Source organism: Sturnus vulgaris, chromosome 23, assembly GCF_052056855.1.
Source record: "Sturnus vulgaris isolate bStuVul1 chromosome 23, bStuVul1.hap1, whole genome shotgun sequence".
NCBI classification, from domain to species: domain Eukaryota; kingdom Metazoa; phylum Chordata; class Aves; order Passeriformes; family Sturnidae; genus Sturnus; species Sturnus vulgaris.
The window spans coordinates 6,387,289-6,409,679 of NC_142265.1; the positions used below are offsets into that span (position 1 = coordinate 6,387,289).

The 22,391-nt window shown below is 48.4% G+C and overlaps 1 protein-coding gene across 3 annotated transcripts; it reads right to left on the minus strand.

Annotated features, from left to right (window-relative positions):
• Positions 1 to 1,742: 1,742 nt before the first annotated feature.
• Positions 1,743 to 22,162, minus strand: TBCEL (tubulin folding cofactor E like). Of its 3 annotated transcripts, none has more exons than XM_014890456.2 (8): positions 22,074 to 22,162; positions 18,096 to 18,245; positions 15,772 to 15,911; positions 13,660 to 13,841; positions 12,410 to 12,666; positions 10,691 to 10,817; positions 10,051 to 10,167; positions 1,743 to 5,978 (listed from the first exon to the last, which is right to left on the minus strand). In XM_014890456.2, the coding sequence occupies exons 2-8, from the start codon at positions 18,226 to 18,228 to the stop codon at positions 5,660 to 5,662; spliced, it is 1,275 nt and encodes a 424-aa protein (XP_014745942.1). In that variant the 5' UTR covers positions 18,229 to 18,245; positions 22,074 to 22,162; the 3' UTR covers positions 1,743 to 5,659. The 3 variants fall into 3 exon arrangements, with proteins under 3 accessions (XP_014745942.1, XP_014745943.1, XP_014745941.1); XM_014890457.2 differs by lacking the exon at positions 22,074 to 22,162 and adding an exon at positions 19,890 to 19,921; XM_014890455.2 differs by lacking the exon at positions 22,074 to 22,162 and adding an exon at positions 18,486 to 18,694.
• Between the last annotated feature and the right edge of the window lie 229 nt (positions 22,163 to 22,391).

The following is a 22,391-nucleotide window of genomic DNA, read 5'->3' on the forward strand; positions in this document are numbered from 1 at the left end:
GGTTGCTTTGCCATCCAAGTCCTGCTTTTACAGGTGGAAAAGGAAAAACTCACCCAGTTCAGCCCAGAGGTTTCCCAGAGGTTCCCATTTCCACCCTCTCTGGAAGGACTGGTGCTCGTGGGGACTCACTGGGGGACTGATGTGAGCGTTATCATCATTTTCACTCCTACAACTGCAGTTTCCACAGGGATTTCCCCTGCCTCTGGCACCTGGGTTGAGCACAGCTCTACATTTGAGTCCAATCTGTGCCCCAAAAAAGATTTCAACTGCTTTGAGTTGGTTCATATCCATGTTGGATGAGAGGGAGAGCTGGAACAGCAACCGAGGGGTGAAGGATCCAGCAGCAGAGCCACGTTAGAGCTGATTTTTCAGCCTGCAGCAAGGTTCAGACAGGCACTGCTCCAACCCCAGCTGTGGGAAAACAGCCTGAACTTTCCCTGATTTTCCCTTCTGACATTTTGGGTGGGGGCCTTTTATTACCTATTTTCCCTGCTAGGAGGTCTTAATTCCTCTTGTCCTCCCCACCCTTTGTCAGGAAGAGAGAGGAGACAGGAACACCAGCAGCCCAACGAGAAGCCCAGACTTCTTTCCTCTGGGTGCTCCTGGCAGTGTGTTCAGCAAGTTTCCCCCAAAAATCTGTCTCTTACCTCAGCAGTCTCTTTTAGCACATCAGGGCACCAGGCAGCTCGCTGCCTCCACAGCAAATCCCAGAATTTGCTTCCCCTCCATCCTCCAAGCATGGCCTTGCTAGCAGGAATCTTTCGGTTTTAAATTTATTTTTACCCTTTTCTAAGCCAACAGCTATTTTAGGAGGGCAGGGGAATATCAGCACTGACTGATATTCCAGGGGCAGATTACTTCCAGCCTGTACCCCAGCTCTTCCCTTCCCTCCCATACATTTTAAACACAACCAGCTCCAGGAAAATCAATTGACTCTCCTCATTCTGTTTTGTAACACAGAAAACTGGTGAAAATGAAAATAGGTTTCCCTCTGCTCCTTTGTCAGTTTAATATTCTGGTCCTGTTTGTCCTGAGCAAGTGAACACTGATGAAGTTTGATTTGGTCTCACTGTCTCTTTGGGGAAGACTTTGTCTTCCAGCCTCTCTTCTTTTGGCAGGGGATGTTCCCATCATGCAGTGCTGAACACATCGGACCTGAACAACAAAACACTTGTTTTTTCCTTAATTCTTCTAGCAGGAAACTTCCTCCCATGCCTTACCTCAAGGAAAAACGAGCATTCAAAGATGCCACAAGGGCTTCTGTGGCTGCTCGACCTTGGCCCTGTCTCATTTCCATCTCAAGGACCTGGCATAGCCCATGGAAGATGCCCTGGCCATGGATTTGTCCAGGAGCTGTTTCCCATCCAGAAGGGCTTCTCTCTCCTCCTGTCTCCCCCAGGGTCATTTGGTGCAGGCCATGAGGGTGAAATTTATTTTAACCCCAAGGCCAGACCCTCTGAGGAGAGAGAATGAGCTCGAGCTTTATTCCTGGAGGTGGGGATGGATCCATTCATGGAGAAATACAGTCCAGAAGAGGAATAGATCTTCCAGCTCTGTGACTTCTCCTTTTGACAGGTAGCACCTTGCACAGGTGAGGTGGCTGTGCCCAAGCCCTCAGACAGACAACAAAACCATCAGCAGGACAAAAAATCCCGGCAGTTTTCACTCACACCTTTGGGGTGACAACAGAGAACATTTTTGTTTCAGGGAACACAAAAGTGCAAAGCTCATGACACCAAGAGTTTTTGTGTAAAAACTTACATAAGTTTATTGAACTGATCCAAACCAATGACCTATTTTGGCCTGAATTCCACCACGAAGTCTGCGAGCAAACCAAAGGCAAATCGTGGGAGTGGGAGGTGTATCCCCGGGGAGAGAAACCAGAATAAAAAACCAGATGGACTTACAGTTCTTCATCTTTGAAATTACATATGGATGCAACATTAACAGGGAGCAAGAACAGATCTTCATGTTTAAATTATATTTGAAGTTTCCAGGAACTGCAGAAAAGCAATCACAGAGGCAAAGGCCCGAGATGGCTGAAGCCCCTCTTATGCTGCTCTGGGGAAGGCATCTCTCTGCTGCCTACAAAAGTGCCACATCCAAACGAGGGAGGCACAGCTGCCAGGAATATTTCAGCCTCTGGGCTGCTTTAAGCACCTCGTTTGCATTCTCAAAGCTTGCACACGACCAGAACCTACAGAATCTCACTGACAAGAGAGGAGGCAGAGCTGCTGCGGCACCTGGGTCGGATTCCAGAGCCGAGGAGCAGAGGCACGGGGAGAGCCTGTCCCCAGCAGCACTTCCTCCAAGCCACCACGGGTCACACCTGCTACAGCATGCCTGCAGCTCCCAAAAAACGAGCTTACAAATCCCAGCCAGGGAGCAGAGGACAGCCAGCACTCCGTGCATATTCATAACAGCACCCACTACACGATCCACCCCGAACATCTGGCCAAAACCATGGATATTCAACAGGAACATATCCAAAACCAAACAGCACAGCACTGAACTCAGCACACGGAGTGTGTGACACTTTGGTACACAGCTGTCACCCAAGTCCTCGTGGAGCAGGTGCTCTGCCCACTGTGCAGGCTGCCCAAGGCTGACTTTTATGCATGAACTAGCAGGAATAACACAACAGCTCTCGACAAAAGCAGCCCTCAGATAGAAGGACACACAAGCCAGGGAAGCTTGCAAATCTATTTTGTTTTCTCTAGGGGATGTGACAGACCCAGGGACCTTTAGCTGAAGTGGGCACACGCTGGCAACCCCTGGACACGGCCCCTCCTGACACGGCAGAGGTTTAAATCAAACCTCCTGCCACACCTGCACCCAAACCCAAACCTCCCCTCCCATTCAGAACCTTCTCCTCTCCCCTCAAGACAGGGTCTCCTGTTGGGTGGTACACACACAAGACCCTTCCCCACAGGGTATCATGATTTGGGGTATTTTGTCACATCCCTGTGTGCATTTGGTCCCACTTCCCACAGCTATGTGATCGTATGCACACATAAACTCTCTCTGGGTTTTGGGGGTGAGTCCTTCTCCTTGGGAAGCCAACCAAGATTCTTGGTTTCTACCCCACGACTGCTCCACTATCTGCACACAAGGTGAATGCCTTGAGAAAAACCTTCCCCTGGGGCAATGGCAGGGTGGTGATTTCATATCTGAACAGACCAGGGGAGCAGGTTTGGGTGTCACCACCAATTCCCCAGCATCTGTTAACCTTCTGTGTTGTCTTTTTCCATATTCCAGTTCCCACCAGGTCTGTCACAAATAAAATCAGGATTTACTGCCAGTTCTGAGCTGGTGACAGCACCAATCCCTTCATGGACAGCCCAATTTTTAATGGGCAAACAAACTTAAAAGCACGTACTTGGCTCTTCTTTATCATCCCATTCCACTCTTTAATGGCCTTTGTTTATTCCCTTCTCTGAAAGCCAGACACTTAATTGTGCTGAGGAAGTTGGTCAAGAGTTACAGCATCTCATTAACAGCAGGTACAACGCCATAAATACACCCACAGAGGCAACTACTGCTCTGGAGAATCAGGTCAGAGATACTTTTGCATCCCCAGAGGTCACTTGTCTCAGACCCTGCAGCCACTCAGGGATACCCTACTTACACTGGAGGTCAAGGGCTGAAATAGGCTTCTAATATTAAACAACCATATCTTCATAAAACTTTGCTTTATAACAAAATATCTTATTAACCACAACTTTTCCTATTGGTAGGTATGTATATATCATACAGAGGTGTTGGCTTAAGGGTTCTGCTATCAGGCAGCAAATTATTTTCGCTGCCCCAGTGGAAAATACATTTCAGTAAAGCTCTAGCTTATAAAAGCATCATTTTATGTAACACTGCCACTATCTCCCTGCTGTTTAGTTTACAGGTACCACGGATCTATGGAATATCTATGCTACCTATGGAAAATCTTGCTCCCTTCCCTATTGCTCATCTCAACAGGGCCAAGAAATTGCTATTTTTGGCAGGGGGATGAGGCACAAATTAGTGACTTGTTTTAAACCCTCCCGTTTCAACCCTTGCTTTGGATAAGAAACTAATCCCCTCTGAACAATCCCCACATCCTAAACCTGAAAACTATGAGATAATAATACTTCATCCCCTCCCCAATGATCCCACCCCACAATCCAGGTAAAATGTGAAGAGAAATACACAACTCCAAGAATACCAAAGGAGCTCGGTGATGTGGGCAAAAGCATCCTGGGAAAGAAAGTGCACGTGGGGATAAAGGGAGCATTTCAAAACGAAGGTCAGGAGTTCATGTGTAACTAGAGCCCTCGCTGCACAGCTCCAAAAACTGCTGTGCAGCTGCTCAGAACCAGGAAATCGGGAAAGTCTTGAACTTGGAGCAGGGAAGACACAAGAAAGCGAAACAAGAGAAAGGAAGGAAGGAGGATTTCACTGAGCAGGCAGGGGCATCTGCTCTGCAGTAGAAAACAGGGACTACGTGAAGCAGCAGCAGGCGATGCCTACGAGGGGCGCGTGGGGGAAGCCAAGAGAGAGTGAAACCTGCTGAACACCCAACGTGAGTCCAGCTGCTCTGTTCCTCCACTTCCAGAGGCTGATCCGAGCCAACACATCCTCCGAGTTCGGACCCTACGCAGGGACCCCCGGCCAGGGGCCCCGGGGAAAGTGCTAGGTTTGAACTGGTGCAACAGCAACAAACACAAACTTCAACTTGACTCTTCCTCTCTGCCAGGAGAGGAATTTTAGCCATTCCACTTGCAGCACCCACTGGTACAAGGTGAAGTGCACAGAGGATCTCTTCAGCATCAGGATGGACAATGGCCACTGGGGGAAGCTGCTTTTCAACCCCTTGTTGACCTGTCGCTCTAAAAGCCCTTCCAAGGCAGCGCTCATCCACCACGTCCCAAAATTCACTTTCCAACACACCCGTTATCCCCAGAGGCTGCAGGCACCGCAAGAGATGGGTACAGCAACCAAAACCTCTTTTTTCTCCCCCAAAATCAGGTGGATATAGAGCGTGCACTTTGAAAAGAAAGTTTCTTTCTCGGGAGTTCTTTTTCTTTCCCCCATTTTGTGCACTCACAGAAAGCAAACCAGTGGAGTGAAGTGGATGCACTAAAGTACCTGAGCTCTGAATCAAGCAGAATACTGATGGAGATCTTTCCTGTGAACTCGAGCACAACAAAAGGTTGAGACAGCACCAAGCTGCAAGAAAATACTACAGCAAGCTCGAGCCACAGTTGGATAGCTAGGCCAAAGGGAGCTCTGGTGGAGCAAAACACCAAAAATTTAGGAAAAGAAAACAACAGGTCAAATTCTGCACCGAGCTGTCTTCTCCCTTATGGACCCTGGCATTGTTTAGCTTGAACAACTGACCATTCATGCCAAATCACGAGTATACCGGAGCATCAAAGGAAACATCAAGGTATTGCCCACACTGAAACACACGTCCTGAAGTCAATTGTCACCTCAAGGTCACCTGCAGTGGATGGTGGGCATGGTTCTCAGATCAGGGCACTTCCTCCGGGCTAAGAAATTACCTGCTACAGAAACACAACCAAACCTCAACCAACCAACCAACCAACCGAAACAAAAACCTTGCAAAAAACTCCTCAATGCATGTGTGTGGGTGTGTGGGGGCGTGTGGGTGTGGGCAAGAAGGCTATTTCATTCTGGGCTCCACGTAAATTTTATCCCCATCCCGGATGCCGTAGGAATGCAGCGCCCGCGAGCTGTATTTCATCTCCTCGGGACCAAAAGGAGCCTCCTGGTCCAAGTAGAAGAGCAGCATGTTGCTTGTTGACAGCTGCACCACAGTTTTTAAGTGCTTCTTCAGCTCTGCCACAGTCTGGTCGAGGCGGATGGACATCTCCTCCACCTTGTCCTGGAAGTGAACCTCCACCTTGGCGCTGCTCTGAGGCCGCAGATCCACCACTGCCAAGGGCTCCAGCTTCCCGTACTTGGTCACCAGCTCGTGATACCTGTAAAATTCAACGAGTTCAGAGTTATGGTGCAGCCAATGCACATTTCCCAGGTCTGAGTGCTCCCCACTTGAGACAACACTGACCCTGATTCCAGCTGATGGCCCAAAGCCCCAGAAAGCCCAAGCACTCCAGCCACTTTTGTCCCACAGTCCCCAGGCTGCACCGTGGCACTGACATGAGCTCAGTGTCCCACTAGGGAGAAATGTCTTGCTGAGGAAGGTGAAGTTAGCAGCAGCCTGAGATGTTTGAGCTGACTGGTCTCAAAACAGCTTCCTGACAAAACTGAGCAGCACAGTTTGGGCTCCTACAGTTTCAGAAATCCCAGCCAGTGGCTGCAGTGGGATTTGGAAGAAAGAGAGGACGTTGTGCTCACAACTCTACACCTCCTGCTCCAGTGAAAACACTTCACTGAAGAGTGCCAGAACCAAGCACAAAAAGGACACAGCCTTCAGTTTAGATTCCCAGTATCTGTGGCCTCACAACTTAACTGATCATCAGACATTCCTGCTGTTTTCCAAAAGGCCATCTAGGTCCCAAATGTTACACTCCACTGAGCACAGGATCATCAAGATCACCCAAGGAAGGTGAGCTGCTGAACAGTTTGAGAGCTGATAACAAACAGGGCACTTCTTGCCAGCTGATCCCTCACACCTGCTCTAAAACAAGATGGGAATTTTACTAGCAGAGGCACACACTCCACTGTCACCTTGTCCTTGCAGCCAAGTTCTCTGAGTGTTCTTCCCAAGGTCCCTGCAATGGAAAGTCTGTGTCACCCCCGCCCCCCTGCTATCGCTCCCATCGGGCCAGGCTGGATCTCCCTGCCTGGCTGGGAAAGGGGAGGAATGGCAGCACAAAACACAATGGGATTGGGATGACAAAGGCTGAGAGCTGCCGAGGACAGGTAACGTTTCAGAGCCCCTGCACAGAAAGCGCTTTGTGCTCCCGATCCCAGGCGGAGCTGAATGAGCTCAGAGCGGTGTCACAGCCCCCGCAGCAGAGATGGGATCTGGCAGGAGGGGTGACCCCAGGGAGTCCTGCTGGAGGCAGGAATGTTCCTGGAGAACAGCAGCCCCTCTGTGTGCTGGGCACTGAGGTAAGGGCCACAAGGCACTAGGATTTCCCCAGTCCCACGGACACAAGCAGAGCGTCCAAAGGCAGGATGGTGCCCTGCTCTCGCAGCACTGGGGTGGTAGGAGCAGCCCCATTGATCTGGGAGAGCCATTAGTGCTGAGAGAAAACAACACTCCTCACATTGAACCCACCTGCAGGCAGAGCAAATGCCAGCCAACGTGTCAGCAGTGGGGAGGGTTTTTCTTCCTCTGGAAGGATTTGCCAGCAGCAACATCCCATGGGAAAGGAGAGGAACCCACCTCTTGCTGCTCCAAACCCTCCTCTTTGGGATATCCCTTTAATTCTCAGCATCTCTGCTGCTGCAGACCAGCAACAGCTTCTGGGCCAGCTACAATTACTGCCATGATTCATGCACTAAGAGTGAACTGGGCTGATGGTAGGGAGAGGATAAAGAGGGGGACAAATTTCAGACAAGCTGAGAGAGAGAACCACCATGAGAGAGCCACGATTATCCAAATATGTGCTGTAAATATGTGGTGGGTCAAGCAACGCTGTCTGAAATTTCCTTATGTTGAGGAAGGGCAGAATGAGCTTTGCAGCCTGCTCCTTTGTATGTGAGCTGCAAAGAAAGTGGGGAGTGTGAGTGACTGGCTGCCCTCAAATCAATCAGGACCAAGGCAGACTTGTACATGCATGTTTTGGACCCCAATAATAGGCACCCTGGAGACTTTTCTAATCACCCCTTGCAGCCTGGCAGACACTGAGGCTGCTGAAGACCTGAGCCTGGCTGAAAATGCCTGTGATACTCTGCAGATAAACAGTGGAGCAGACAAGCAGAGGGCTCATTAAAACCCCCCAGACACGAGGACGTCACTCCACAAGACAGCCAATATTGGATTGTGCGCCCGGCGCTCCCTACAACCACGACATCCACAGAGATAAATTGTTCCTTCCATTTCCCTGCCTGCCTGATCCCTTCCAGCTGCAGACAGCAATGCAGCAAGCAGGGGGGTTCTGGTGACAGAGCTTATCACAGGCTGCACCTTGCCTTGTCTGGAGGGGGGCTGCTCCCACTGGGAAGTTTTCCCTGCTCAAGTTGTTCTCCCTCTGCTCGAGGCAGCACTGCAATGCAGATGTCAGACCCCAGCCACAACATGTGTGCCCTGATTAGTTTCTAATTACAAACCACTTCTGGAGCCACCACGCCAGATTTTGGAGGGGGAAAGGGGAAGCTTTAGCAGCAAAGAGACACAAAATCCCTCTGCAAGGAATGCCAGGTCTTCATTCAGACAAGGGCTGCTGATTGTGGTCCAGGAACTGAAACCCAGCACTGGAGACACTCTCAGCCATCTGCAGCCTCACTAGGAGAGAGTCTGCAGTGGCACCCAACCCCTCCAGGACAGAACAACCCTCTCTGGTAGCTGCAGAAGTCTCTTGGAAATGCTGCACAGATGAAGGGATTTGGACAAAGGGGCCTTTGACCATGAAAAAGGCAGTACCAATGTTTAAAGGCTAAGAAATCTGAGGGGGAGGTAATTTTTCTAGCATAAAGCTGACACGTTGGACAAAATTAGCCTGGTTTTCTTGGATGAGATGTCAGTAGTCTTTTACATGAGATCCCACCTACAAACCAATCCCAGTAGTGTGTGGTGATGTGTAACACACAGCCTGTTCCCAAAATCCATGTCCTAGGCACCACGAGTGCCTAGAGCTGTACCCCACTGTGTCCTTCCCAGCAATATATGGAACACTGACATTCTGTCACCACCAAACACGAGAAATATGAAATGCTATGGAAATTAATCCCTTTTGGGAACAGCACCATGAGCTCACAGTCCCAGTCTCCCCTTCTCCTTCCTCTCTCCTGCATTCTCTGTCTCTGCTGTTATTCCTTCCAATATTTCCTTCAATTTTCACGCTTCAAGGCATTCTAAAATTACAAGTCAGGACTTGCCCTCAGAAAAAGGACCAGCTGTCTTGTCTCCCTGACTGCATGACTGCCCTCTGCCTCTGAACTGACCCCAGCATGCTTTTAACAAATCTTATAATCACTGATCCTATTAATATTCACACAAAATGCCATGCCCTCATTCCCCATTCCAGCCTTCCCACCCCCTTACTGGATTGGCAAGTCACATATCCAGTGCTTTAGAAAAACAAAAGGCATTTTAGCTGAGAGTTAAGCAGAGGAAAACACTGAGGAAAACACATTGGCACCTCTGTCATCCATGCCTGGCCATACCTGTGACCTTCAGTGTGTCCCCACCTCTGTCTGTGCCCTCAGAGTCACACACACACACACTCCTGTCCTACCCCTTTTCTGTAAAAAAGAGATAATAAAGCTTTGCTGTCCAAAAGCACATGAGTGTTTAGGGCAGAGGGCAGGTAAAGGCAGTGGCCTGATGCTCCATGATCCCTCCTCAGCCCATTAGAAGCAGTAAGTGGATGCTGGCACCAAAAAGATACAGACTGAACAGCATCTGTCCAAGTTCATTAGTTTACCAAGATGAACGGATCATTGGATGCACTTTTTTGGCAAAGAAAACCCATCAGACTTGTGATTTGCAGGCCTGAAAGTGAGGAGACAGCTTCCCATTGCCAGCCACATCCACACACCAGATGGTCCAGAGGATTAGATACCCTGGCCTGGCAGTGGAGAGCACGATGTGTCCTGGCTTTGGACACTCCCAAATACAGGTGGATTATGAGGGGAGCCGTGGGAGAGGCCAGGAAACAATGAAGGTCATGAAGTGAACAATGATGTTGTTTAATGGCACTTGACACAGGCACTTTTAAAACCAAACCTGCCTCAGGAGTGACCCCGAAAGTCATCAGCCAACAAGAACATAACAATTCCAGCCCAAACAGACCGAAGGAGCCAAGGTCAGAGGAAGGTGAGGGATGTGCTTTTCACAGAACAGCTGGCACGTATTTCCCATCACCTGGCCAGTCACCACCCTTCTGTCCCTGCTCTCCACTCAGGACAGAGAATCCCTACCTGAAAGGAACCTCCTCCTCAGGGAACTCCATGTAATAGCGGATGAAGAACCGCTCCGAGTCCTCCCGCTCCCCGTCGGCCACGATGCTGCCGTTGAGCTTGGTGATGCATGGCAACCTGCAGGGACACACCAAGAGCCACAGTCAGCCAGGAGGGGAGCCCACACAGCCTCACCAACAAGGCAATCACAGCAAAAGTGCCTCAGCTTTTACATCGTGACAATTCCTGCCAGGAAGCTCAGGCCTAGATCTCTTTGAGAGAGTGGGAAAGTTCCAGGTAGTTTCATAAGAACATTCAAAATTAAGCATTTTCATTTCACCACAGATATCCACTACGTGTGCACAGATTCGTAGGATACTCACAAAATCCCCTGAGAAACAGAGCAGACAGATTTAACATTTTCACTTCTCTGACTTTTCCACAAAACAAGCTCCAATCCTCCAATCTTTCAGCATTCACACAGAACTTCATCTCCTACCAACCTCTTCCTCTGATGAGCTGTTCCCACCCAACAAATCAAGTCCCAATCTTTCAGCATTCACACAGAACTTCATCTCCTGCCAGCTTCTTCCTCTGATTACCTGCTCCCACCCTTTCCTTGCCTTGTCACATTTCTGCTGAGCAGAACAAACCAACAGACCTGGCTATTAGCAGCTTCCTGCGTTCCTCAGTGGTGTAAGACTGCAGCAGAGGAATTCCCAGCAATTTCACTTCCTCAAGCTTGGGGAAAGAATTTAACTTGTCAATGTCTTCCCAGCAATGCAGACCTGCTCAGGAGGAAAGATCTGTGTTAACAAACACAGAAAACACACCAAGGATCCAAGATAATCAGACAGAGCCAAAGAACATATGTGACAGGAGAATGTCACTGTTGCTCCTTTGAGAAGTTGGCTTTTTGCTCACGATGTGCTGCTAAAAAAAAAAAAATCTACATTTGCTTACAAGACAGAGGAGCTGAAATTGTCTTGTGCTGTTTCCAAGTCTAGAAGGATGCTCTCCATGGCTTTTTTATGGACCACTCAGCCTTTGGCCTCACTGCTGGGGACTGACCAGCATCAGTGATGTTGTGTCTATAAAGGGATGCTGCCTTCAGAGTGTTGAAGTCACCAGCACTTCTTTCATTCCAGGCATCACTAAACAGCCATTAAATGCCTTTACCTCACATACACAACCACCTTGGGTGCCATTTCTGCTCACAACCCAACGGTGAAACAGTCCCAGAAGCCATCCAGCCATTTAATGAAAAGGGTTTTAACTCGTTTTCAGTCCCCTCAAGACCTGACATTTGGGATAACAAAGCAAGCAGGGAGGGCAAAATAAAACAAAGCTGAAGATTGAGCTCAGCAGAGCTGTGATTGTGTGGTGAGATCAACACAACTCATCTTGGGAGTCCTCGCCTGCCAGAACTTCAGAGTGCAGCAGCTTTCTCTAAAACCCCCAAAAAGTTTTAACAAGCTCCTTGGGATTCCTATTGGACTTTCAGCTCCAAAAACATCAAAATGCAACACAGAGCCCATAGTTCTTAAACACCTGGCATCAAAACTGCAAAACTACTTACCAGAAGAGCACTTGTTCCTTAGTGAGACACTGCTTTCAAATGCAGCTTAACAGGCTTTTCCTCCTCTAGTTAAGCTTTTATTACAGGGATTCCTTGATGCTTACATTGTAGGACACGTTAATAAAGTCCCTTCTACCTGCCTGACACTTCAGCAGCACTTGCACAGCATATAAAGCTGTAAAGAACAAAAGCTGCTGGTGCATGAAGTGCTCCTGCAGATGAATTTCTGCTGTGTGTCATACACAAACACGTCACAGCCCCCACGAGCTGCCCTGCAGCTCCTTCTCTCCCAGCACAGGGTGCTCTTCCCAATATTCCAACTGCTCATTCTCTTTCTGGAGCGTTGGCTGAGAATTCTCAGGGGCTGGAGTGTAAAAGCAGCTTCCAGCATCACTTGTGAGGCTGTAATGACTGAGCACAGATGACAGACAGCTTCTGCTGGGGGATGCTTGATCCGCACTGCATACCTGCACATGCCCTCATTTTACCCGAGATAAAACAGGGAATAAAGGGAAAATGGGATTCTTTCATCCTCTCCACTGCCAGACATTTATTTATCCTTCCCCAGCCAGAAGTACCTGGGGCAGGGATGGGAAACAGAGGGAAACTACCAACATAAAAAACCTTTCCAGTTTATTTTGATTAACTGGTCCACACTGCTGTGACTCATCTTTTGATAATGACTGACTACCCAAAGCAGCAGGAAAATCCCACAGATGGGCAAGTTCATTGCTTGTCATCTTTACAGGAGGAGAGACTCTGATCAACCAACAAAACCCATCCCAGCTTCCAGGCTCTCACCTGACTTGTGCAAGTTGATGGATCTTAGGTTGGGGAAAAGCCTTGCCAGGGAATCTTCTGACTCTTCAATGGTCGTGAGGTTGTTGTTAGCCAGGATAAGTGTGTCCAGTGATGGAAACATAATTCCCAACTTTCGAATTTCAGTCCAGTCTTGAAGATTATTGTCAGTTATGTGGAGTAGCTTGAGAGACTGACAGCACACTGGAGAACAAGACACTGTTTCGTAGTCATTAAGGCACAGGAAGAGCTCCTCCAAGCTGCACAGGGCAGAAAGGATCATGTCATCAATTCTGTGTGATTTTAACACAACTTTCTGTAACAGAACCTTGGTGTACAGAAGGCCTTTGAGCACTCCACATAGTGCTTCAACTACATCTCTGCTCCCATCCATATCTGCAGAGACTTAAAAAACCTTTTAAGTGTTCCCTGAGTCTCTCCCAGTATTGTGTAACAGATTGGTTGGGGTTGTCTTCCACATCTGTGCCCAACAAGCCACCAATCCAGCTCCAACGGTGACTGGGACCCGCTCCCAGTTATCTCAAATTAATTTAGAACGGGGCTTTGATACAACACTGATCATGATTTTTCCCCCCACATCACTGCCTAAGATTCCCATAAAAGAAAGAACAGATCCCATTAAAGAAAGAACAGATCCCATTAAAGACAGAGCAGATGTCACTAAGTTTTCAGACAACTGAACTCTCCCAATCCCAGAGAAGTGTAGGTTGGCCACGCAGGACATTCTGTTGTCATCATCTCTACTTACAAAGCCACACAAAGAGGGATCTGTCATCAAAATGAAGCCACTGAGGACATTCATGGGAGCAGAATGCCAAGGTGGCCCATGACCAAACCACAGAAATCAACACCTTAGCAGAGTAAAGCAGGATGAAATATTCCTTGACAAGTGGCCAGACCCTCAGAGGTACCTCCCATTTAACAGGTATGCCCTGCACCATTCACTGCACAGTGACTCAGAGGGAAGTGTGACCCTCCTACATTTTTGAGGTCATTATTCAGCTCTGGTATTTAGGTTTGGAGGAGGAGAAGGCTTGGGCTTTGCAGCACCACCCAAGTTTGGTTTTTAGGACAATGTAAAGCACTCACCTGGAGTTCCCAAACTCCAAAAGAAAAACATCCCTTTTTCTCTACTGATGTTTGCATCTTCACAGCCCACTCATCCCTCACCACATGACTCCATAACCCAGCCCTGACCTGAGTGCAGTAAATGCCCAGATCCCCAGGCTTACTCTGGTAATTCCTGCAGGATGGTGTGCACTGTTTCCCAGGAAGCTTTGCTGTTGTTGAGCACAAGTTTGCGGACGCCAGCGAAAGACCCAGCGCAACTTCTCTCTAAAACGGACAAACTGAGAGGGTTGGAACTCAGGTTTAGAAACTCCAAGTGAGGGACGTTGGACACAATTTTACTGACCTAAGTGAGGAGGGAAGAAAAAAAAAAAAAAAACAAACAGAAAGAAAGAAATGTGTATCAGGCAGTAATCGGACCTCTGGCAATAATATCCCACCTCCTAAAAGGGGCCCTGTGGAATCATCACAGAGCAATGATATGGGGAAAAACATAGGGATATCTACCTGTAATTCATACTGCAGCCATTCCTGATCTAGATGGATTGGTTAATTGCTCATTCTCTTCAAGAGTTCATTTAATTACACTCTAGGAGCAGCTTGATAAGAGAAATGCAGTCCCTTGGGAGAGGTCATAAAATCCACCTCAAGGCCAAGGCTGAGCAGGAGCCAGCCCTCGCTCACAGGGGGCCATGGACACTTCTGCCTCCATGGCCAACACTGAGCACTTGTCCAGCTTCCCACTGCTCCCACACAGCTCAGCCAGTCCCTAATTCCCTCCTTGACTGGGGAACTGAGTGGGAAGCAGTTCAAGCACCAGCAGACATCAATGCAGGAAATAATTCTGGGTCAGAGAACACCTGGCTGGAGGGCTCCACTCCACAAAGCAGAGTTGGGATGGGCACAGATGGGCAGACCATGGCACACAGGGGTCAGTAAATGCCCAGTTGTTGGCAAAGGGTGATTGTCTCACGAATTTAAGTGTGGCAAACATGAGGTAATGACCCTGCCTCGCTTCACACCTCCTCTCAGGTGATGTCATGCTTGGGTGCTACATGTCAGGAGCTAAGTAGAAAACCGGATGACATCAGTCCAGCAAACACACAGGATTTAGGACAAAATGATGAATGACTGGAAGAATGGTATTTTTTTCAGTATTATACTAAAATAAGGAAAGAAGGCATTAAAGATCTTAGCAGGTGTAAAAAGCTGTTGTATAAGGAACAGTGATGATGCTCCTCCTGCCTGCTGAGAACAGGGCAGGCAGAAATTGGCTGAAATTGCAGCACAGGAGACTTAAATTACACAGTTTAGCCTATGAGGTTATTAGCTAAGCATGGCAACAGGCTACCCAGGGATCTGGAATCCCCAGCACGGGCAGCTTTTAGGGGTGGGGAGATATTTATCTGGTGTGGATGGGCTGTGAAAACTTAATCCTGTCTCAGAGGAAGGGGCCAGCACACACATAGAAGCCTTTCAGTTCTAGGGCAGCCTGAAGAGACTGAACATAGAGCAGGTGTGAGATGTGCAGCTTGTGAGTGACCACTCTATGACCAGATATGAGGTGAGCCCCACTGAGCTGGGACACTGCAAGCACTGCATTCCCTCCCTGCTTAAAGACATGAGAATCTGATGGCACACACCCCATAATATCCTATTTTTTTCCAGATATTTCCAACAATAAACACGAACATAAAAGGAGAGCATAATCTAGCGAGGAACTTAATGACACTTGAATGGATTGAGATTGTTTCACTCCTGTTACATTGCATTTATTGAGCATTATTTCATCCAAGCACTTCAAAGGATTTTACAACAGCATTTAGCATTAATTAATGAGGCTGCAGAAATATCCTTTGTGGTAAATATTATTAAATCTGTTCTGCAGATAAGGCAACAAATATGGAGAGGGAATAAATACCTTGTCCACCATCACAGTGGCAAAGCTGGGAATCAACTGCCACTCTGTTAAAAACTAAACTGCTCATTAACTTCTTGGTGTTAGAAATGCCAGTTCCAGTGCTTTGCATGACAAAATAAAATAAAAATACAGATTTTTCACCCACGGCCAAGACTGTAAGTCACAAGTTAAAGGAGTGAAGTGCCACACTGGATTAATTTCATCACATGTATTGCTCAGTTGCTGTCGAATTAAATAAACATCACCTTCAGAGATGAGAAAGAAGCCACAAAAATGGAACTGTCATCAATGCAGTGCACTTGCAGTCAGTAATTGCTGTGAAAGGCACCCAGTAAGGTGCCCATCACCATTTTACCTCGTGCCAGTCTTCCAGTTTGTTGTCAGAGAGGTCGAGCTCAAAGACGTGGGCGCAGAAGGCGGCGATCTCGTTCTCGTCCCCGGCACAGGTGATGCCACAGCTGTTGAGCACCAGCACACTGGGCAGGTTCAGGCGGTCTGGCACAGGGAAAAACAGAAGCTGCCTCTGCTCAGCACTGCCTTGGAGTTACAGAACCCAGCCCCAAACATGGATGTTACAGGCAGTAAGAGAAATCTACCAGTAATGTCAGAATTTACACCGATGTCAGGTTAAACACGGATTTTATAACTGGCACCATCCTGAAGCCTTGGTTGTAAACATGAAGTACCACTCCTATCAGTGCTCTTCAGTTCCTCCATGTATTTCTGTGTATTTCAGGCCTGTCCTTTGTCATTTATGGCTTGTCTCCTATCAGTCCTTGCCACAACTTCTGCAGTTCCCCAGGCAGCTGCTGCTGCAGATAGGACACAGGGCTAGGGGAGTGTCAGCTGCACAGTCAGAATCCCTTATCCTCTAGCCCTGAGCCCACTTGAGCCTAGTAACAGCCAGGAGGTATTTAAACATTTCCTAGAAGGTATTTAAACATTTCTTAGGAGGAATTTAAGCATTTCCATTCTAAGCTTTCCCCTCCCAAGGTTCTGTGTAGAGCATTCAGCATTCATGCACAGACTCAGGTCTCTGCTCTGCCTTTCCATTCCTGCTTTGGTTTTGCTCCAGCTCCTCTTCATGTAAATGTACTCAAAGCTACAACCAAGGACTTGGACTTCAATCACAGCCTGCTGTGCTAAGGCTAAACCATGACAAAAAGCTGGGGGTTTGTAACAGGAAACAACTTCCACACAAGAAATCCACACTGAGCCAAGGCAAGCCATCAGTCTTACACTCTTTCATGTACAACATGGCTTTGCCACCTCTCTGGAGTACTGAAATCCATTACAATCTCACCACAAGCTTTTTCCTAAATAGGTGGCCCCTTTTCTCCTTAACACTTGACAGCTACATGATTAGAAAGATATTTTAGCAGCAAACAATTACCTGGAGTGATCTGGGTTTCTAAGTTTTCTGGCTCATAAGTGTTTGGTTTCTTAAAAGGACAGTGTGGCATTTTGGGAATTCCTAATGCTGTATTTGTAAGTCATGTCTCAGTCATGTTTTAAGACGTGGCCTCTTTTCAGCACACAAACAGCTCAGGTGAGCAGGAGAGAGGTAAATTTACCTGCAGAGAGGGCACTGACTGAACATTCCATCAGGCCATTTTTCTGCTCTTGTTCATTTTGAGAGTCTTTTATCCTCAACTGAACTCAGGCCCTTTTTTCTCCTCTGTCAAACCCAGTTATTGGACACTTCATCCAGCTGATTTCCATGGCTATTTGCCCCTTTGGGGCTGGTTATGACACAAATTAACCTGATGGATGTTTGGATTACTCCTACAGATCATGATGGACAAGATGTGTGACACAAAGCAGGGACAGCTCTGATGGGATCAATGTGAGTCTCAGACCCATCCATACAAACCAAGAATTAAATACCAACATCAGAGAGTGAGGGAAGACTAAAGAGTGTCACATAGATCTAGTTCAGAGGAGACGGTGACACAGATTCTGCAGTCTGGGAGGCTCAAGGACATCCACTAGCAGCACAAAGCTTCAGACACTCATCTGGCTAAATTCTCTCGAGGCAGCAAGGTCAGGAGCACAGGAGAGGGCAATTCTTCACTATCTCACAAAGCATTTGGTGCCTTGAGATGACAAAGTACACTGCAAGTTCACCTGAGGCACTTGTCACCAAAGCAGCCTGGCTGGAGGGTCAACAATTCATCACTCTGCTTGAAATATGTCCCCTCCTGTGTACACTGAGCTGCTGTCCCTGCAGGCATCAAAGCAAGCTGGTGGCATGGGAACCAACCTCAAATTTAGATATTTTATGCATTTTTAAGCCACCTCTGCCGAAACAGCTGTTGCTGCAGCAAATAATAAAATAGGATCAGTGGCCTGAAGAAAAGCTCCAAGGACTGCTGAACCCTCAAAACTGCACAGGGCCTTAGGTCCATCTTCCACTCACAGAACTGGAATTTGGTGATCCTGAAGGTCCCTTCCAACCCAAATGATTCTACTCTATTCTCTAATTCTGATTCTGTTATGCTGTAGAGAAATTTAGTTTTTTACAGCAACCAGTTCAGTTATTTTTTACCTTTGTTAGATTCCAGTCTCTCAACTCTCTGTGTAAAAAAACCACACTGCCACTGTTCTTTTTCTGGGCAATTCAAGGAGATTTCTCTTTCAGTTGATTCCTTGCAGATGCTCAGAAAGAGCAGAACTTACCTTTCATAGGAGAGCCCTGTGGAGTTGCTGGGACATGCACCCCCATGCCAGGCCCACGGCGGTAGGGGAAGTTCTCAGGGCTGTATTTCTCACACAGAACTTGCATGAAACTCCTTCCACTGGGCTGGTCCATGCTCCCTTCTTGGACTTCTAGATAAAAAAAGAGAAAAATAGAGCATATGAGCAGTCAGCAAGCAATCATTTCTAATAGGGGTGCTTGAAAACACAGGGAAAGTAAGCAGATGGGTTTTATTTCTGAGTTCTAGATCATCTAACAGGTCCTGATTCAAATTGAAGATTCAAGTAAAACATTACTTGAAAGAACCCAAAGCCAGAGGGTTTGGTGCTGTACAAACACAGCATTACAGGCCAAGTTCAAGGCCTCCTTACCCCACGTGCACTTCCAGGATAATTCCAGGCTGCAAAAGGTGACTTCTGCACTTGTCACTTCTGCCCCTCCCACGAGGACTGTGAGAAATCCCCAGCTACTCTCAAACACATTTCCAGGGCAGCCAGGAGGGGAAGGAGCAAACAGCTGCTTGTGAGCAGGAGATTGCTCCAACAGCTGTTTGCCAACTTCCCCTTTCTGCTGTGTCACCAAACATCGTTTGGCCAGGCCAAAAGACAACTCCTGCCAATTCCATTCTGCAGCTGCCTAATGTATCTGGGAGATAATAACTGTGCCCTTCATATCTGGGCATGGCACAGAACAGCACAGGAAAAAGGCCTTGCCTCATCACAGGCTCCTGAGCTGCCTGGAGAGATACTGAGAGTCAGCTGGGAGTGTTTCTGGCACCAGGACCCCTCCATGGCTGAGGTTCTGCCCTGCCCAGGTGGGACTCAGCCTCTCTCTCTGCTCTATTTCCCTGAACTTGGCAGTTAATGGGTTTCTAACACAGCAGAGCTTGGTCTATGAATGAAGAAATTGTTTCCAGAGGTCTCCTAGTTCTGCTATCCATCATGGACACAGCATCACAATCCTGAACATTCAGGAACCAGTGCAGGAATACACTGTACAATTAGCCATAGAGCAGCTTTTCCACTAATTACAGCAAAATTACATTTTTAAACCTCAGACTGATGCCACACATCTCTTGCAAGCCATGTTGCTAATCCTGAATTGAAGTTTCTGCCCATTTCTTTCCCTTAGACTGTTACAGGCAAATCTAGATATAAAATTCTAAACAGAAGTGATTTCACTAAGGCTCCCTTTGCTGAGAATCACCTGTTTAACAAGTTCTACTTCACTTCTTCATCACCAGACTACCTAAAATCCATCAACCAAAAGGATTTGAGTACAACATGCAGCAACTGACAGGAGCACATTGTCATTTTTATATTATATATAAAGTTTAAATGTCACAAATAGGATTAATCTTTCAAAAAAACCCAAAACCCACCATTTTCATCTCTCAACAGCTTGGTTGATTCATAGCTCAAACTTGACTCATGTCACTACTCTATCTAGAATCAAAAATTAAATCCTCAAACTGGAGTTTGATAGGAACAAGGCATTTCATTTTAGGCTAAACTATTCCCTATGGTACAGGAACAATTTGCACTGACAGCCAAGGCTTCAGGCTGAAAGGCCTCGTTCCAGAGTGGTCTGGGAGCTCAGCACCATCCACAGACAGACAGAGCTTTCCAAACACACATTCAGATCTCCTGGTCTAGAAATTCTGGAACTCCCATGTCCATAAAGCCTTCTGTCCTTCACATCACCTTTCTTATCAGCTTCATCCCTCTTTATTTGCTGAACAAACATCAGCTGGAAATTCCACAGGAAAAACTCACCTTATGGACAAAAATGGTGTTTTCAGCTACAGTGTGAGAGCAATCCAGAACTGAGAAGAAAAACCACTGACATTTACATCCAACAGATTTGAATCCCCAACATTTTCTTCCTCAAGCTCTACTTTTGAACACCAGTGCCATTGTGAGATGACAGAAATGTCGTGGAGTGGGCAATCACCTTTCCCACCTCCCTTCCCGTGGGATTTCACGTCCCCTGTAATCATCTGTCATGCACGTGGCTTCTCTGAATCCCTACAATTGCCTGGGAGCAGGGAGCAGCAGGATGTGCAAAGGGAATGACAGGTTTCAAGGGAATGCTGTCAGCACAAGGGCAGGACAGGGTGACCTGCAAGGTGCACGTTTCTGAGTGTGTCCCTGCTGACAGCACAAGGAACAATTCAGGTCTCAAAATAACTCTGGGTTTTCTAAATGACAGCACAGAGTGCAAACGAGGCACTTGGGCTTTGAGAGGTGTCAACAAATAGCCTTTGTTGTTATATTTAAGTGCTCTGCTGCAGGGCTGTGGCCCCAGTGACAAAGGACAGAGAATCTCAGAATGGTTTAGATTGGAAGGGACCTTAAAAAAAATCTCATTCCAATCCCTCATTCCAACACCTTCCACTATCCCAGGTTGCTTCATCCAACCTGGCTGGATCCAGGGGCAGCCACAGCTTCTCTGGGTGCCCTGTGCCAGGGCCTCCCCACCCTCACAGGGAGGAATTTCTCCCCAATATCCAGTCTAAAGGCACTCTCTGACACTTTGAAGCCATTCCCCCTTGTCCTGTCACTCCAGACCCTTGGAAATAGCTCCTCTCCATCTGTCTCCCTGCAAGTACTGGAAGGTCACAGTGGGGTCACCTCAAAGCTTCTCCTCTCCAAGCAAACAATCTCAGTCTTTCTTCCCAGCAGAGCTGTTCCATTCCTCTGATCATCCTGGTGCCTCCTCTGGACTCTCCCCAGCAGCTCCAGCTCCTTCCTGTGCTGGGATTCCCAAGCTGAAAGCAGCATTGGGAAGTGTCTGGAAAGAGGAGCACGACCCTGACTTGAGACTGATTCCAGGGAAAGCCAGGGTGCTGCTGCAGCTGATGAGTGAAAAGAGAACACTGAAAACAGCATGGAAAATATTTCCATCCCCTGTGCTGTGAGCCTTCCAGGAGGAGACCCTACAGGAGAATGATATCATCAATGGCATGCTAATGAAATTCCAGTGCCACTCAAATGCCTTCGGGGCAATCCTGAAGAGTCACACACCAAACACATCTTGACATGTTTGTATACATGGAAAACAAAGCATAAGGAATGGATGAACAGCACAAACATCTGTCTGCAAGGAGCTGCAACATCGTTCTCCTGAGACATGATTCAGGGAAATTATTCTTGAGATTATCTCGAGAGGCAGATAAGTGAAACTATATAGAATGGTTTGGGTTGGAAAGGGACCTTGAAGATTATTTAGTTCCACTCCTCCCTGCCTTGGGCAGGGAAATCCTAGCAGGATTTAGCAGGAATTGTAGCATGGCAGGGAGCCTGCCCCTCTGAGCCACCACGACAAGCCACCCAAGCAGGTGAAACTCCATCAAACCCAGCATGGCTGTTTGTTCCCACACCACAGCACTGAGGAGACCAGAGAGCACACGGCAGACACCTGAATTATCCCTTGGCACGCTCGTGGACTGACTCTGACCCTGTCCCACTGCACCGGCAATTATTCCCTGCTGGAACCCCCTGTCCGTGCTGCTGGGCCCAGGGCAGGACGAGCACGCAGCTGCCCCCTGACAGCTCAGAGTGTGCAGCCCTGAGCCCCTGAGCCCTCTTCCCACCTCTCACACAGCCTGTCCCTGTCCCCTCACACAGCCTGTCCCTGTCCCCTCACACGGTCTGTCCCCTGTCCCCTCACACGGCCTGGCCCCTGTCCTATTACACAGTCTGTCTCTGTCCCCTCACACGGCCTGTCACAGTCCCCTTACACAGCCTGTCCCCTCACACGGCCTGTCCCAGTCCCCTCACACGGCCTGTCCCAGTCCCCTCACACGGCCCCGGGCTGGCTCTGGCTGACAGCGGCGCTCCCGCACCGCGCCGCTCCCGGGGCGGCAGCCGGAGGGTGCCAGGGGTCCCCGGGCGGTGTCGGGGGGTGCCAGCGGCCCCCGCTGTCCCCTGTCCCCCCCTGTCCCCCGCCCCTCTCACCCAGGCCCGGCCGCCGCGTCCCGCATCGACCCGGAAGCAGCTCCAAACATCACGTGACACCGCGCGCGGTCACGTGGCGGGGCGCTCCCCCCGTTGCCGTGGAGACGGCGACGCCGATGACGTCATCCTTATCACCAAGCAGGGTTTCCTTGGGATGCGACGGGAAGAGCGATGCCAGCGCGCCAGGGAGGGGATCCTGACCCTCTGCCCAGCCCTGGCAGGCGCATCGGCAGTGTCGGAGTCCAGCTCTGGGCTCCTCAGCACAGGAGGAACAGGGAGATCCTGGAGCGGGGTCAGCCGAGGGTGACAGAGACGAAA

Excerpts from the sequence above, each read along its gene's own strand:
- TBCEL (XM_014890456.2), bottom strand. The coding sequence starts at position 18,228 with ATGGACCAGCCCAGTGGAAGGAGTTTCATGCAAGTTCTGTGTGAGAAA. Across the intron at positions 12,667-13,659 it reads ATCCTGCAGGAATTACCAGA|CTTGGAGGAGCTCTTCCTGT; the intron begins GTAAGCCTGGGG and ends TGCCCTGTGCAG. Across the intron at positions 10,168-10,690 it reads AGGAAGCTGCTAATAGCCAG|GTTGCCATGCATCACCAAGC; the intron begins GTCTGTTGGTTT and ends GTGTCCCTGCAG.